Genomic DNA, 15759 nt, shown 5'->3' on the forward strand with positions numbered 1-15759 from the left:
GGCACTCAGTTGTGGAAAGTAACATAGCTCAATACAAAATACTATTTTTTCCAACCACAAAACGTATTAAAAAAAAAACTTCACTTACTGTGTATATGCTTTGTCCAAAAGAGATCTCCACGTCATAGAAGTTCCCATTATGTCTCACAGGCAGTGACTTTCCAGTCAATTGTTGTCCATCCACTTTGGAGCATGCAAGAAATTTTCCATTAAGTTGTTTACAAATGGAAACCTTGAGACTGTAACTACCTTGTGGCACTTTGTCTTTGATACCCCTCAAGCATTTTAGATGGATATCAGTAAATTGAGATTTTTTAGTGCGGTTAACCTAAAGGACAAGAGTGAGAGAGAGAGCAACATTCATTATCAGTACTTTTTAAAACAGTCTTGAGATCAGTTGGGATAAAAGCTTATTTTGAAAGTACCCCTCATCCCATTTTCTCCTCAGTAGTATCTAGGTCAATATAATATTTCTCCTCTCTTTCTCTCTCTCCCAGTGGAACAACTTGATGGCTAATCTTTTTGTCATCATGTGCCGAAAGTGCACGCATGCACACATAACGCAAGGCATGCATGACCTCCCCATGCTCTCCGCCCCTGAGCATGCACGCATGATACCCCCCATGTTTCCATGTCCCAGTGCATGCGCGTGCATCTCCTGCAAGTGCCCCGCCCCCCACGCATGCATGGCAGAAACCCAACAATCAGCTGTCTGGTGAGAGGCACGCACACATGTGCAGTGGAACTGAGCTAGGGCAACGACTCATGTGCCAGCAGAGATGGCTCTGTGTGCCACTTCCGGTACGCATGCCATAGGTTCACCATCACGGGTGCAGGGCTTCCTCCCCGAGCAGAGAGCTGCACTAGAAGGCCTCCAAAGTTCCTCCCAACTCTTCTAATCTAGTCTAGTCTAGTCTAGCCCTGATTTGAAGCCAATAGTCCAGTTATCAGGAATAGAAAAACCTAAAATTCTGAAATAACTCTTGGCAATATATTTCAATACATATGTTTTTTCTACTTGAATGAAACACATTGATGCATTCAGTTGTTTCAAATAGCGAAATATGTTTCTGTTTTCATCCCCTACAAGGGGACTTTGGAGACAATTGCCTCTACCTCGCCCCTTTAAAAAGGGTTGGCAACACTAAGAAATATTTTAAAGGTAGTCCTTGACTTACAAGCATTTCTTTTGTACCATTCAAAGCTTGAGCACCGTCCCTGTCCTATTGTCCCCAATTATTAGTTCCTATTTCTTATATTTAAACTTATGATTATTCTTATTTCTATTTTATTGTAAGCTTCTGACAAAATAAGTAAATAAAATATATAAATAAAGCTACAACAGTACTGAAAAAAATTATTGACAACTATTTTTCACAACTACTGTTGCTGCGTCCCCCCCATTGGTCACGTGATCAGATGCTTGGCAACTGGTTCATATATTTATGATGGTTGCAATGTCCCGGGGTCGTGTGATGACCTTTTGCGGCCTTCTGACAAGCCCTGTCAATGAGGAAGCCAGATTCATTTAACAATCATGGTAGTCACATAACAATTGCGGTGATTTGCTGAACAACAATGGCAAGAAAAGTCATAAAATGGGGCAAATAGGGCAAAACTCCCTTAGCCACAGAACTTTTGGACTCATTTATAGTCCTAAGTCAAGGGCTACCTGCAGTCTGTTTCCCACAAAGACAATGGACTGGTTACACCAACCTCCTGAACAAGTCCCACCCCCCCGAAACACATATCCTTTATGCTAAACTACAGGTCTAATTATTCTCAAACATTAAGAATTGACTCGCTTTTCTCCCCCTGGCACCACTGGATAGTGCCATCAACATTGCCTAACTTGTACTGAAATCAAGAAGCAAACACTTAACCTCTTGATTTTTTCCACGGATCCGTTAAATTGCTTGTATTTTTAGAGAGATTAAGATTCTAGTATTGTAAAGTATTTAGTAAGCTTTCACCTTATTACATCAAGGTGCAAGAAGTATTTCTTTACACATTAATTTCAAAATAAAGTACTTGATCCTAATTGTTTAACATGAAATCTGATAACACATGAAAAAAGCATCCCTTCAACAAAATACTTTGGAATGGCAATGTGCTCACGGTTGCACCATCCTACAACTTCTTCAAGATCTCAAATATTTTATTTGATATATTGAAGATTTTTAGCCATATACGTAATCTTACTTTAGTCATATGTTATCAAGATATATGATAATATTATGAGGTGTATACACTATATGCAATGGAAATATTTATTTCTCTTGGGATGTATTGTTATGACAGTGTCCACAGAATACAAAGCTTTTAATCCTGGCATGCGTTAAGGAATATAGTGACCAATAATCTCTTTTTAAAAACTCCTGGCTTCAATTTATAATAAGAGAAACAGCATATTTCCATATAGATAGAGAACATTCAGCAGTGTTAAAAAAAATCACTTGAAGGAATTAGGCCTTTTTTGTTTTTGTCAACACAATCTATACTTAAGAAACTATTCTCAATGGCAATTATTTAAGTTAAATTAGAAAATTCTTAATTAACAGTGAAGAATTAACCTTAATATTTTTGATACACACACACACATAGACATACAATTAACATCATGTGAATGAATAAATCAGACAATGTTTCTAAAACCTCAAGGCAGGATTACTGATGCAGTCAGACCCAGTTATTAAACACATTCTAAATTAAACGCTTCTATGAATTTTATACTGAAATATATTGTGATAGTTTTGCATGCCAAATGTGACATTTCATATTTTAGATTCATCTTCTGCAGTAATTTTAGAAATGTCACACAAACAAAGATTTTGCATTTACCAATGGAATTACTATGCATGGCCAGTTAGCTTCTTCTTTTTCTGGCTCTTCTAGTTGTTTCAAGTCAGCAAGCCATAAAAAATCTTTATCTCTCTGAAACACAGCAATTTGGGAGATAATCGAATAGTGACTGGGGGGCAAAAACGCCAGTCTGAGGAATTATACCACAATCTCTCTTGCATTTACAACATTCCCTCAAAGCTAGTGTCAGTTGAGTAGGAAAAGGAGATACGAGATGCATCGTATCTCAAGCTTGTCTCATTTAAATAGTGGCAGAGCTGCCTTTCTTCTACCTACAATATCACTTTGCTTGGCCAATGTGGGTAAAGTGCTTGAAAAACTCTGCCTTGCCAACATGGGGCAGAGGTACTTCTAAACCTAACTAAATTTTGTTATAAAGCACATCTTTGCATTTGCAAAAAATGTACATGTTAAAAACCTGCTAAACTCCTTGTGTCTTTTTAAATCTAAACAAAAAGGTTTTTTCAACAAGGAAATCCATATATCTGATCTAATCATTTGCAATTTTCCTTTGAAAACATACAAGGAGAGGGAGGGAGAAAGGGAGGGAGGGAAGGACTGAAACAGTTTACCTTCCAGCAAGGAACAGCTGTTCCATTTGAATTGTGACTCACTCCTGCAAGGTTACGAAGTTTGGCTGCAGCCCTCATTTTCCAGCCATTTGAGGCAGTTTCCAACACCTGATTTTCTGGCTTGCTTTGGTGACAAAGGGAATGTAAAGGGAACATTTTAAATAACATGCATAAATTAAAGGCAACCATGACACCTGAAACTTGCTGCATTCCTTTATTTATTTATTTATTCATTCATTCAAATTCTAAAGCTGTCTATCTCAAACAAATGACTCTGGGCAGTGATCATTAAATCAAACACCTACAAACATACACGCAGACATACTACATATTTGTGCTTCTTAGAGAGAATCCAGGAGTGTAGCCAACCAAAGTAGCAAAAGAATAATATATAATACTTAAGAGGTCCCTGGTGCTCTCTGAGCTTGGTTGTTTTCTGCAGATGTTTCATTAGCAGGTAACATCACCAGTGCAAAGCAGAAACAACCAAGGTCAGGGAGCACCAATACACCCCATCGTTTCAACCCTGAGCTACAAATAGTCTCCTTTAAATATAACAGTATCATCCATCTATGTCTGAATTGATTGGCAAAAATAGTAACCTATAATCAAGTGAACACTGGAGTTTACATAAAAGTCCAGATTAGCAAAAGTAGATTGTTTATTACTGCAAGCTTCTTGGAAGGACAAGTGAAACGTCTTCAAAGAAAAACAAGGAAGTCTACTTGCCTCTTGAAAAAGCACCTTTGGGATAGAATATCCACTGTATCCCAAAAGCATAACTTGGGCAAAATCTCACACCATCTTCTAGCATTTTAGGATGTTGATTCTGGGATATAGAGTGGTAATATTATTCCTTGATTTATGACAGTGAGTTTCTAAAGTTTCTGGGACTTGAAATATATGAAGGATCAACATTTATTGTCTACCAGTTTTGCAAAAAAAAAAAAAAATGGTAGCTGTTTCTGACTAGTTTTCACCCAATGAATGAACACCCTAATTGATAGAAACATTATATGAAGAAACAGCTTTTTTTTAAAAAAAAGTTCATGTTAGAAATTTAATTCAGAAACGTGGGTTTCAATTAGCAATAAGGTATGTTTAAACAGCGCCATTGTATCAAGACAATTATTTGTAATATTTCAAACTCGGGTTTTATTTTTAAAATTGTTTTGGGGGGAATACTTTTCTCTGGTAATTTCTAAACATTTGGATGAATGCAAATGAAGCCTGTAATTGTGATATAAAGGTTCTAAAAAGAAGAAGAACCACAGAAACAATGAGATGAGTTTAATTTAAACCCTTTAATGGTTGTTTTTCTTTCTGGACTGGGAGAGGGATTGTTGCTGTTCGTTTTAATTGTTTATTTTTACTCTATATTGCCCAGGGTTATTATATAATTGGGCAGTATTATAAATTGCTAAAATAAATAAATAAATTTGGAGAATACATATGATGCAGCCTTCTACTTTCCCAGGCATTAAATTTACTTTTGTGTACCAATAACATATGCCATGAGCAGCTGGGCCTTTCACATGCATAGTTACAACAGAATAACAGAGTTGGAAGGGACCTTAGAGGTCTTCTAGTCCAGCCCCCTAATCAGGCAGAAAACCCTATACCATTTCAGACAAATGGTTGTCCAAGCTCTTCTTAAAAAGGAAGGTTGGAAAGCAGCCCCTTCTACCATTCCCTTTTCTTTCTCCTTTTCTTCCATGGGAACAAAATAAGAATAATAATCCCACATTGGCATGACTTGGGTAGGGGTGGTCTGAGGTGTTTTCTCAAGTGATTTCTTGGAACGGATTTAAGCCATGCTGGGCTGATCACGTCCTTTCTTCAAGGCCTTTCCCTATGATCTCAGAAGCTACTGAGATCCACTTCAGGGTTGTGATGGGCTAGAAACCAGGAGACCTTGAGTTCTTGCAGGATTAAGAGCATGGATAACAGATCGGTCACTTTGGGCCCATCACTTTTTCTTGGTCCAACCCACCTCATAGGGACATTATGGCAAAATATGATGGATTGTGCCTACAAAGGAGAAGGTGGTGGTGAGTGAAGAGGCAGTTTCCAAGAAAGGAAAGAGCACATTCCAATGTGGATGGGTGGCTGTGGGCGGGGAGGAGAGAGACAATCGACAACATAGCCCAAGATGGATTGGAGACAGATATTTAGGAGAGCCACTCCTTTGAATCCTCCAGGGTATATCCATTCGGATTTCAGTAGCATGCATTTAGTTTGGCAAGGTTCTGCATATAGGGTATAAGCAAACAAAGAAGTGAACTTTGGCTGGATTTTTCTATATTGTTCTTGGGCTGGGCCTGATCGGAAAATAGTAACCAAGACAATGTAGGAGATGACCAGGCTGAGCCTGAGGGAGGGGATCAAACTCATCATATGTCATGAATCCCTGGGTGCCCATACAAGATGTAAGTCCAGCCTACCTTGAATGTCCTTATCTCCAGCTCATATAAGAGTCTCGTAGAGAGCTTAAGCTTGCAATGAATCTTTAAACTCATTTGAACGGCCTGAATTTCCTGATTACCTCGGTACTTGACAAACAATTAGATATTTATGTTGCTTTGAGTTGATAAAAAGTAATGGCAGGATAAAATATAATAAATAACACCCTCCACCCCGCCCCATAAACTGAATGGGCATCTTGACCATGCTTATGTGATTCACTGTACATTGTACTATTTTCCTGTAAGTTCAATATTCCATTTAGAACTGAAGTTTAAATTACCTGGAAAGTTTATAGCCATGCAAAAGGCTGCCTGCTGGAGGTGCTTCAGCACAATTATATGGCAGAGGAGCTGGAGCCGATAAGAGTTATACCACAGTTGACTGAGTTAAAAAATATAGCCCCGTCATGTAATTGCAATCACATGGTTAATGAGTGCTTAAGCAGGACTTCCATTTTACACTGCTCCCTCTTGTGAGGGTTAATTGTGATGAAATTGGCATGGAAAACTTCCTCCGTGTCATGGATATATTATCATCAGATAATATAATACATTTATCTTATCAAATCAATTACAATAATACATTTATCTTACCAAATCAAGAAAGCTTTGCCATGATTCTACTATGTGAAGTAATATATTATATTAAATATTATCCAGAAGTCATGGTAAGACTAGTATAGCACTTAGATCTCACTTACTAGTCTGGTGCTTAGATTGATCCAGGATTTCCCCGGATCAACCAAACCCAATCCCCAAATTATCAGCTGTCAGAAAAAGACTGTCTCTGAAAGTGATATGATTACATAAACTAAAATTAAAAGTGTACAAGAGTAAAAGTGAAGTGTGCCTCAAATGGTAAGGTAAGAGGCAGGCGATGGCTATCTGAAGTGAGGGAAACACTGCCCAAAATAAACAACCTAGGATTCTGGAGCATCCTTTTCTTCCTTGACCTGAAGGTTAAACAAAGCTTAATCTAATTGCCCTAAAACTGGAGCAGAGGCAACTTCTATTGTGAACTTTCTTATCTAATTCCTGCAGTTGAATCATCCACGAAAACCTCTTTTCCCGGGAAGAATGGTGGGTTTGAAACTTTGTACTTATTTAGTTTGCTCATGATGGAAATTATTTCACTTAATTTGGTTAGAGCTGCATTGACACAGGGGTTCATTAGGACACCCATTTGCTTGCAATTCAATTTAAAATTAAATACACTTTGTTGTGGATTTTATTACTTTTAAACTACTGTATCTATTGCCTTTATTAGCAGCTATTACACAATTATGAAGGTAAACAGTTTTCATTACCCCATTTGATCTCTTTTAGGGATACAACATTTTTCTTTTTGGTTCACATAGCTAGAAGTTCGAGAATAGTGAACTGTCTGGCTGAGAGAGAGCAATTCAATAAAATTAGTGGAAATAATGAGTTGGTAATTCAAGGAGAAACATATGAGTGAAATAATTTCTCCACCAAATTCATTCTCTTTGATCTCATGGAACAAAGGTGTGATATACATATAACAATCATAACAATATATTTTTCAAGAGGGATGTATTTTTATTTGGGTTTGTGCTCAGGCCATAGTACTTTTTTTAAAATTAGACATGGATAAATGTTTAATTGTTAATCTTTGATAAGAATGTCTTTTCAAGCTTTGGATCATTTAAAAAAAAGGGTCTGCAGGGGATATAGATCAAAAGATTTGTCTTTTTCAATACCTGCTCTAACAACAGAAAACAGCTGGTGCTTGTTGTGTATTGGTAAATTATATAGGCAACAGATAGAAGTAAAGGTTTTAAACAAATAAATGTAGTGATTCACATTTTAAATTTATAAATATAACATAACTTGTTCCAATTGTATAATTTTCACAGATTTGTTTCAGTCACTATCTTTGTTTTGTCAAAATATTTAACAGTAATCTTCTCAAGCGGTTCTGATTCAAAATCAGAATTTTCTGGGAAAAACTGTAATTGCTATCAATTTTTTCACACTATCTTAGTACTGATATATAGACAAAACAAAACACCTATTTTTTAAAATATAAAAATCACCCTATGCAACATTTCCTCTAGATAACTAACTACTCCAGAACTACTCATACTCTTTCAATGATCTATAATATATTGAGCTCAACTCTAATTTCCATTTAATGTTTACTTTCTTTCTCTTATATTTCCTATTATATTATATACAGGATTATTATATCAGAACTATGCCCAAATATTCATACCTTTGCAATACTTCAGAAAATTTTCTACTGAACTTTCCATCTTGGAAAATACCTTCATATTTTAAATCCTATATCAAAGAAAGTTTCACATGTTTAAATTCTGAGAAGAATATTAATTATAATTATTATTCAAACGTTTGGTGAGAATATCAATTCGTCTTAGCTATAGAGATGAATCCACTCAGATGAACTGCTTAAAACATCAAGTGACATGATGTTCTAACAGAAGTTCAGAAAATATTATATGATATACATATAACACATATTTACATTTAATAAAGCAAGTACTTTATAGGAAATTTTGACTAGGTAACAGTTCTATACCCAGCAGCAGTCATGTCAGAATAATGATCCTTGCATGGTGACATAATCAAGTTGAAGACTACCTGTATAATATGCAATATGAAATAAATCCAGTTAGCTACCTGATCATCTGAACATATTATATAGACTTCAACAAGAGGCAATACTTGATTAGTCAAGAAAAATATATATATCATAATGCTTTTAGGGGGCCAATATCAGGGCAATGTGTATTTTAGCATAACCTTATTAATGTATTATTCACCTTCAAATATATTTTATATTTATAAAGGGTGGGGTGGTGTGTCTCTTTGTGGAAAGAGCTAACAGTCTAATAAATGGGACAATAGGTAGACGCCCTTAAGGTATCATGTAAGTAATGAAATACCTTTAAGTTCCTACCTGAAGGTAAGTGACAAATCAATTAGAGTACCATAAAAAGGTAAAAACCCAATTAAATGATTGAAGAGATAATTGTGACTATTAACAACTAATTAAATTCTATATGTTCTATAATGTGGATTCAAATGTTTCCTTGCCAATTAAGGAAAAATATTCAGCATTTTTTTACATTTACAGATGTAGAAGCATTTGAATATCTATTGCAATGGATCCAGGCCTAAGAAAGTAGAACAGTAACATTTAATAACAGATATGATACAGAGATGTCAGAAGTACACAAAAAACAATTTTTAATAGTCCGTATACTGAAGATCCTATCTTTCTATTCATTTAAATACTTCTGTTCACATTTAAAATTATATAACTCTGGGAAGTTTATTAAGCTACCTAACAGAACCAGAAATATTTATATTCTACTCTCATAATCTCATAATGGGACTATGCTGTAATAATCTTTAGAAGATATTATATTTAAAAAGTGTAATCATATGCTTATTTACTCAATTTTCCCGGTGAAATCAAAGTAGGCATGCATTAGTTTTCCATGTAAGGAAAGACAATAAAAGCTAATAGTTCTGCAGTACAAATTACAGTTTCCCCCTAGAGTTGAATTCCAATTGATTCAATGTTTTGAAACTATCTCTCCTTTGGAAAACCCATGGACAAGATCCACTGTTCTTATATATTGCTTAATTGTAGTACAGTTTCTGACTAATTGGGCTCAATTCTTTGTTTTCTGGTTACGGAACATGTGTCCTATCCACGTGAATTTTGGGGCAACAGCATTTTAAGAACTATTGTCATTCTTATTCATGAAGAGAATCCTTGTATATTTATCCATTCAGGTGACTGAGGAAAGAATATGCTTTAAGTGAATACCAACAATAAATGCAATAACCATAAGGAATCTGATCTTGTGGATGAAAAGAGCCAAAAATCTTATATGATATGACAATTCACTGCTTGGTCTTCACTGCTTTTGAATAATATAGTCTTATATTCTTAAGCTTGACTGCAAAGCAATTTTATGTGATTAAAAAAGATAGATTTTTGTCTTACACTTTAACCATAGTATTTATTTAAGTAAAAAATAACATTGTTTAAATACTAAGGCAGAGTTTTTAGTCAAATCAAGATAATCCTCTACATAAAAGGACACATTGTTTCTGAGAACATGATCCCATTATTTTTAGGTAAGGATCTTATAACTAATCGCTTGATAAATGGTTTGCTATCAATCCGAAAGTGTGCAAATGTTGAGAGGCCAAAAGTCATTTTTAGTTTCATAGAAATTAAAAAATGACTTATGGGAGTAAATTCTATGCCTACTTTCATTATCTATGGTGTAATAAAGAACACACAACAATATTTTAAGCAATAGCAACTAATTATAAAAGCATTCACTTTTATCTTCAGTAGAATTGTTTTTTCAGGCTCTATGCCTACTTTAGAGTTATGGAGATTAATCAAGCAACACATCTGAATGCTTTTATAATGCTTTCAGTAACTTCTATACAATGGTTAGTACCACCATTTAATTGACAATAATTGGAAAGCAAGTGAAGTGTTTTGACCTATTTGCTGTCTCAATGATTTTGTGTCTTTTAATTTTTATAATATATCTGAGAAGGGGGTTCATTTGAAATTACAATCTGGATTCATAAAATTTTCCTCTCTGGCATTTGGAATTATCTTCTTTATACCAATTTTAGTGCCTGCCTTTATTTTCACGTTTCTTTGGGCAATTTCAGTTTCAACAATTGAAACAAACATGAGCTATTTCCAAGGTTCAGGAAACACCATGACAAAGAAGCAGGTAAGATTATGATACAGATATTTGATTAAAATAATAACATTAATATAAACAATCTCTATTTATTTCATAATTTCCTCTTTCCACTCCTTAAAAGATTACACTGGAAACTGGTGGAAACTTTTTGAAGGGTTTGGTAGTCATACTCAAAGGCTATCAGGGACTGCAGGGTGATTCTGGAGCCCAATTGTTAAAATGTCAAGTGGAAGAGACTGTGACATCACTTTGGCTATGTGTCAGATGTGTAAAAAGTAAAACTAGTTATGAAGTCATGAGTTAGACTGTCGATACTCCATTCTGACCTGTTTGCATGGAAGGTTGCCCAGAAGAATAACTTCATTGTGAACCTCTTTCTCAAACTGTTCGATGTAAGGGAGAATGTCTTCATCTTCAACTTCATCACAAAGACCAGAGGTCTTAATACTGTTGACAAAGCACATAGAATCCAAAGTATCTTCACCTTTTATCTCTTCAACTTTCATTTCTAGAAAAAAAGAATATGGCTGATTCTCATCGTGAAGTACAGAATAACAGAGTTGGAGGTCTTCCAGTCCAACCTTCTGCTCAAGTAGGAGACCCCATTTCTGAAAAATGGCTGTCCAATCTCTTCTTAATAGCCTCTAGTGATGGAACACCTACAACTTCTGAAGGCCAGTTGTGATCTCTCCTCAATAAGGTTTCATCTGTTACTTCTTGTCCTATCTTAAGATGCTTTGGAGAATAGACTGACCCTGGCTCTGCACTTCTTTGGGACAGCCCCTTAGATGTCCCAAAGCTGCTTTTTGAAAAGGCAACTGACCTTTCTTTTTTCTTGAAAATGTTTCATTTCTCATCCAAGAAACTTCTTCAGTTCTAACTGAATGGTGAAGAATGGAAGGATTTGTAATCCTTAAAGTCATCTGATTGATAGCACTATTCTGAGAGTCAATGAGGCCACTTGGAGATTTTATCTCTGTCCTCAGGGTCACCTGAAAAATGCTAATGGGTGTGGAACCTTCTTGGAATTGCTGTTAAACCTCCAAGTGACCCTTACAACTCAGAAAGAGTGCTATCGACCAGATTCTGTAAGAAATATAAATCCTTCCATTCTCCACCATTCTCAAGGACCGAAGAAACTTCTTGGATGGGAAGTGAAACGTCATCAAGGAAAAACAAAGAAAGACCACCTGCCATTTGAAAAACCACATCCAGGACAAGGATGACCTGGATGACTGGGAATTTCCACAGACATTTAGCCTCTGAGATACTGTGTGTATTATTATATTGCTATTGTGTGTATGATATAAGTATTTGGGTGGGTTTGGCAAACTACAAGATGCTCAGGGTAAGGCTGAAAGCCGTATGAACATTACACATTGGCTTTAATTGTCTCGTATAATTATTTTCAGCACTTTACAGTTATTGCCTTATGTTCTTGTCATCTGACTCAACTCTCTGGCATCAACAAGAGAAAGGGACAGAAGCATTTCAAATGGAAATTCTGGTATTGCCAACTGAAACATTGCAGCAACTAAAGAAAAGTCTCTGTTGCAAAAACAGAATTCTACAAATTGAACGCCTGTCATACAAACTGAGGGTATCTTAGAGAAGCTGTGTTACATCCCAAAAACTATTGTCCCATTTTATAAATGTAAGTGAGCTAATCACACATAATAATATTATGTCTTTCATTCCAAAAAATTATTACTAGAATTGGCCCAAAAAGAGATCACTTTGGCGGAAAAACAAATCTGGTCATGTTGCCAACTTCAAAAGCCGATACAAAAATTTATGCCACCAGATAAAGACCGAAGGCACCAATTATCACATTAAACAAGAGGAAAACCTTCTACACACCAATTCCACCCACGCTTTCCACAATTCTTTTAAACAACAAACTAAAAGACTCAAGGCCCATCTCACCCCTGGAAGGACCTAATGGTAAAGTCTGCAATGGTGACACCATCAAAGCCAACCTCTTAAACACATTCTTTGGCTCAGTATTTGTAAACAGCAATGGTTCAAGCCCAGTATTTCCTAGTTGAACCACAGACAACTACAATGATCTAATACATATTGATTTTACAGAAGACAATGTTGAAAAAGCACTATGCAATCTAAAACCATCTCTATCTGTTGGACCAGATGAAATATGTGCCTACTTCTTAAAAAAGCTATCCACTGCCTTAGCTGAACCTCTAAGCATAATCTTTGAAAAATCTTTCAGGACCAGCTCCTTGCCAAAACTATGGTCACAAGCCACGGTCATCCCCATCTTCAAAAAGGGAGACCCCAGCCTAGTTGAAAATTACAGACCAATCTCTTTATGCTGCGTCACCTGTAAAGTTATGGAATCAATTATTAACCAATCCATTATCCTCCACTTAGAGACAAACAACCTACTCTCTAATAAACAATTTGGTTTCAGAAAAAAACTATCCTGTAATCTGCAACTCTTACACTGCAAAAACATATGGACTATACAACTCGATCAAGGCAAAGCAATAGACACAATATACATAGACTTCTGTAAAGCCTTTGATTCAGTGGTACATGACAAACTACTCCTAAAACTAAAATCTTATGGTATCTCTGGACACCTGCATAACTGGATAGAAGTATTCCTGTCAAACAGACAAAAAAAGGTCAAAATTGGGAGCAACCTATCAAATTCTGTACCTGTCAACAGTGGTGTCCCCCAAGGCAGTGTTCTATGACCAACTCTCTTTATACTCTACATAAATGACCACTGTGATCATATTAAGAGCAACTGCGTTCTCTTCGCTGATGATGTAAAGCTATTCAACACCACAGAAAATACTGCTACTCTTCAAAAAGACCTCAACTATGTATCAGAATGGTCAATCAAATGGCAATTTCAAATCTCAACAAATAAATGCTCTGTCTTACATATTGGCAAAAAAATAATAATCAGAAAATAAAATACAAGCTGAATAATCAAGACCTTGTTGATGATCCAAACTCTGTCAAGGACCTTGGAGTACTCATCTCTAATGATCTAAGTGCTCGAGCCCGTTGAAACTACATAGCCAAAAAGGCATTAAGAGTTGTTAACCTAATCTTATGTAGCTTTTTCTCTGGTAATATTACACTACTAACTAGAGCATACAAAACATTTGCTAGACCAATACTTGAATCCAGCTCATCAGTCTGGAACCCACATTACGTATCTGATATTAACACAGTTGAGAAAGTCCAGAAATATTTCACAAGAAGAAATCTCCACTCCTCTACTCATTACAGAATACCTTATGCCACCAGACTTGAAACTCTAGACCTAGAAAACCTAGAACTACGCCACCTTCGGTCCGATCTGAGTATAGTATATAGAATCATACATTGCAATGTCCTGTCAATGAATACTTCAGCTTCAACTATAACAACACAAGAGCACACAATAGATACAAACTCATGGTTAATCATGCCAAACTTGATTGCAGGAAATACGACTTCAGCAACAGAGTGGTCAATGTCTGGAATACCCTACCTGACACTGTGGTTTCTTCCCCAAACCCCTAAAACTTTAATCTTAGACTGTCTACTATTGACCTCACCCCTTTCCTAAGAGGTCTGTAGGGGGTGTGCATAAGCGCACCAACGTGCCTACCATCCCTGTCCTATCGTTTCTTTTTATTTTTCTTATATGTATCCATTTCATGTATTCATAACTATGTTTATACTTATACCTATTATCTTGTAAGCGATTGACAAATCAAATAAATAAATAATTGGTTCAAAAATTGTTTTGCCTTTACTCTCCCATTTTATTGCAGCTGTACAATGAAACAAATCCCTATTTATTTAGTTTTAATATTATCCAAACTAGACAAGGAACTTAAATACACATTTTGATAAGAGATTTGTTTCTTTGTTAAATGTAGCAAAATTTAACAGTTACTTTTGCCTACTGATTACAGTCTGTTCTTCCATGTTTTGTGTACTCAACACAGGGTGGCTTTATGTAGGCTATTAAGCTTCTAATTATATCAGATATTTAACTGATTTATTGTTTGTCCTGATTCAAAGTAGGCAAAATCTATTTTCTTCTCTTTTTTTAAATATGAAACCATGGATTTTGGAGATGGGTTCGAGTTTTTAAAATTTTCCCACAACTTTTTCCTTGAATTGATATCGTTCATTAAATCTGTAAATTGTGCGTGAACATGTATGATTATTACTCCTTCTTGATTCAAATTATGTTAACATACGTGCTGAGGGCATAATCATTGTCCTTTAAAAAAATAAATCAGAAATATTTTAGGGTGTTTTTCTTGTATAATCAAAAATGCTGAAGATAAATTGTTGCGAATATAGTTTATTTGTCTGCATCTCTCATTCATCCCATGAGTGAGACATAGCTCTTTGTCACGTACAGTAAAGATTACCTTGCACCTCTTCCTACTAGTTATAGAAAAGGATTGGTACTTTAAAATCAAAGTATAGGATTCAACAGAAATCCAGGGGATGGGGTTGAAAACAGTAGTCTTCGATCTCTCCTGCAGCCTTAGATTAATATTTTGGAATCTTTTAGAAAGTGATGATTCCAAGAAACTGAGGCAGAAAATCAATTTCTGCAAGAACATGCTTTTTCTATGAAAATAAGAAATGCATTGAACCTGGATTTTGTACTTCGCTTCTTAAAATTTTTATTACTATGTACAAGTTATGGCATTGGGTATATTCAATGTCAATTGAATTAGTTCTCCCTTCCTCCTTCGCTCCTTGTGACAAAGGACCAAAGAAAGAAGAGTTAGGAGAAAAGTGATTTTGATAGCATTTTCCAAGCATTTTTACTTGGAAAATAATTATTATTAATGCTGGTACTACACTATATTTTTAATATTATGTATATACTTCTCTTGGAAAGAGTAATAAAATACTGTTTTAAAAAAACGAATTTTGACTTCTGTTTTATAAAAATTACACTGAATTATTCATCTACTTAAGTGTTTTAAGTTAAGATGTTATGCACTGAACCTGATTTCCCAATCTCTATCTATATAATTATTAATTTTGGTTTATTCATATGCACAAATGGTCTTCATGATTACATCCTTATCTGCAAGACACAATTTGCTTTCATGAATGATCTTTTACACAACACCG

The 15759-nt window shown here is 35.4% G+C and overlaps 1 protein-coding gene across 1 annotated transcript in view; it reads right to left on the bottom strand.

Annotated features, from left to right (window-relative positions):
* The window catches only part of LOC113445728 (uncharacterized), a 196381-nt gene that overhangs the window by 131776 nt on the left and 48846 nt on the right, over positions 1–15759 (bottom strand). Inside the window, exons 5-8 of the mRNA XM_087930397.1 lie at positions 10956–11137; positions 8136–8203; positions 3435–3558; positions 89–328 (exon numbers count right to left, since the gene is read on the bottom strand). Coding sequence (XP_087786523.1) covers positions 89–328; positions 3435–3558; positions 8136–8203; positions 10956–11137 — 614 coding nt within the window. The remainder of the gene's footprint in view (positions 1–88; positions 329–3434; positions 3559–8135; positions 8204–10955; positions 11138–15759) is intronic.

The sequence above is a fragment of the Pseudonaja textilis genome, chromosome 3, assembly GCF_049901715.1.
Source record: "Pseudonaja textilis isolate UNSWEBS1 chromosome 3, rPseTex1.2, whole genome shotgun sequence".
NCBI lineage: Eukaryota > Metazoa > Chordata > Lepidosauria > Squamata > Elapidae > Pseudonaja > Pseudonaja textilis.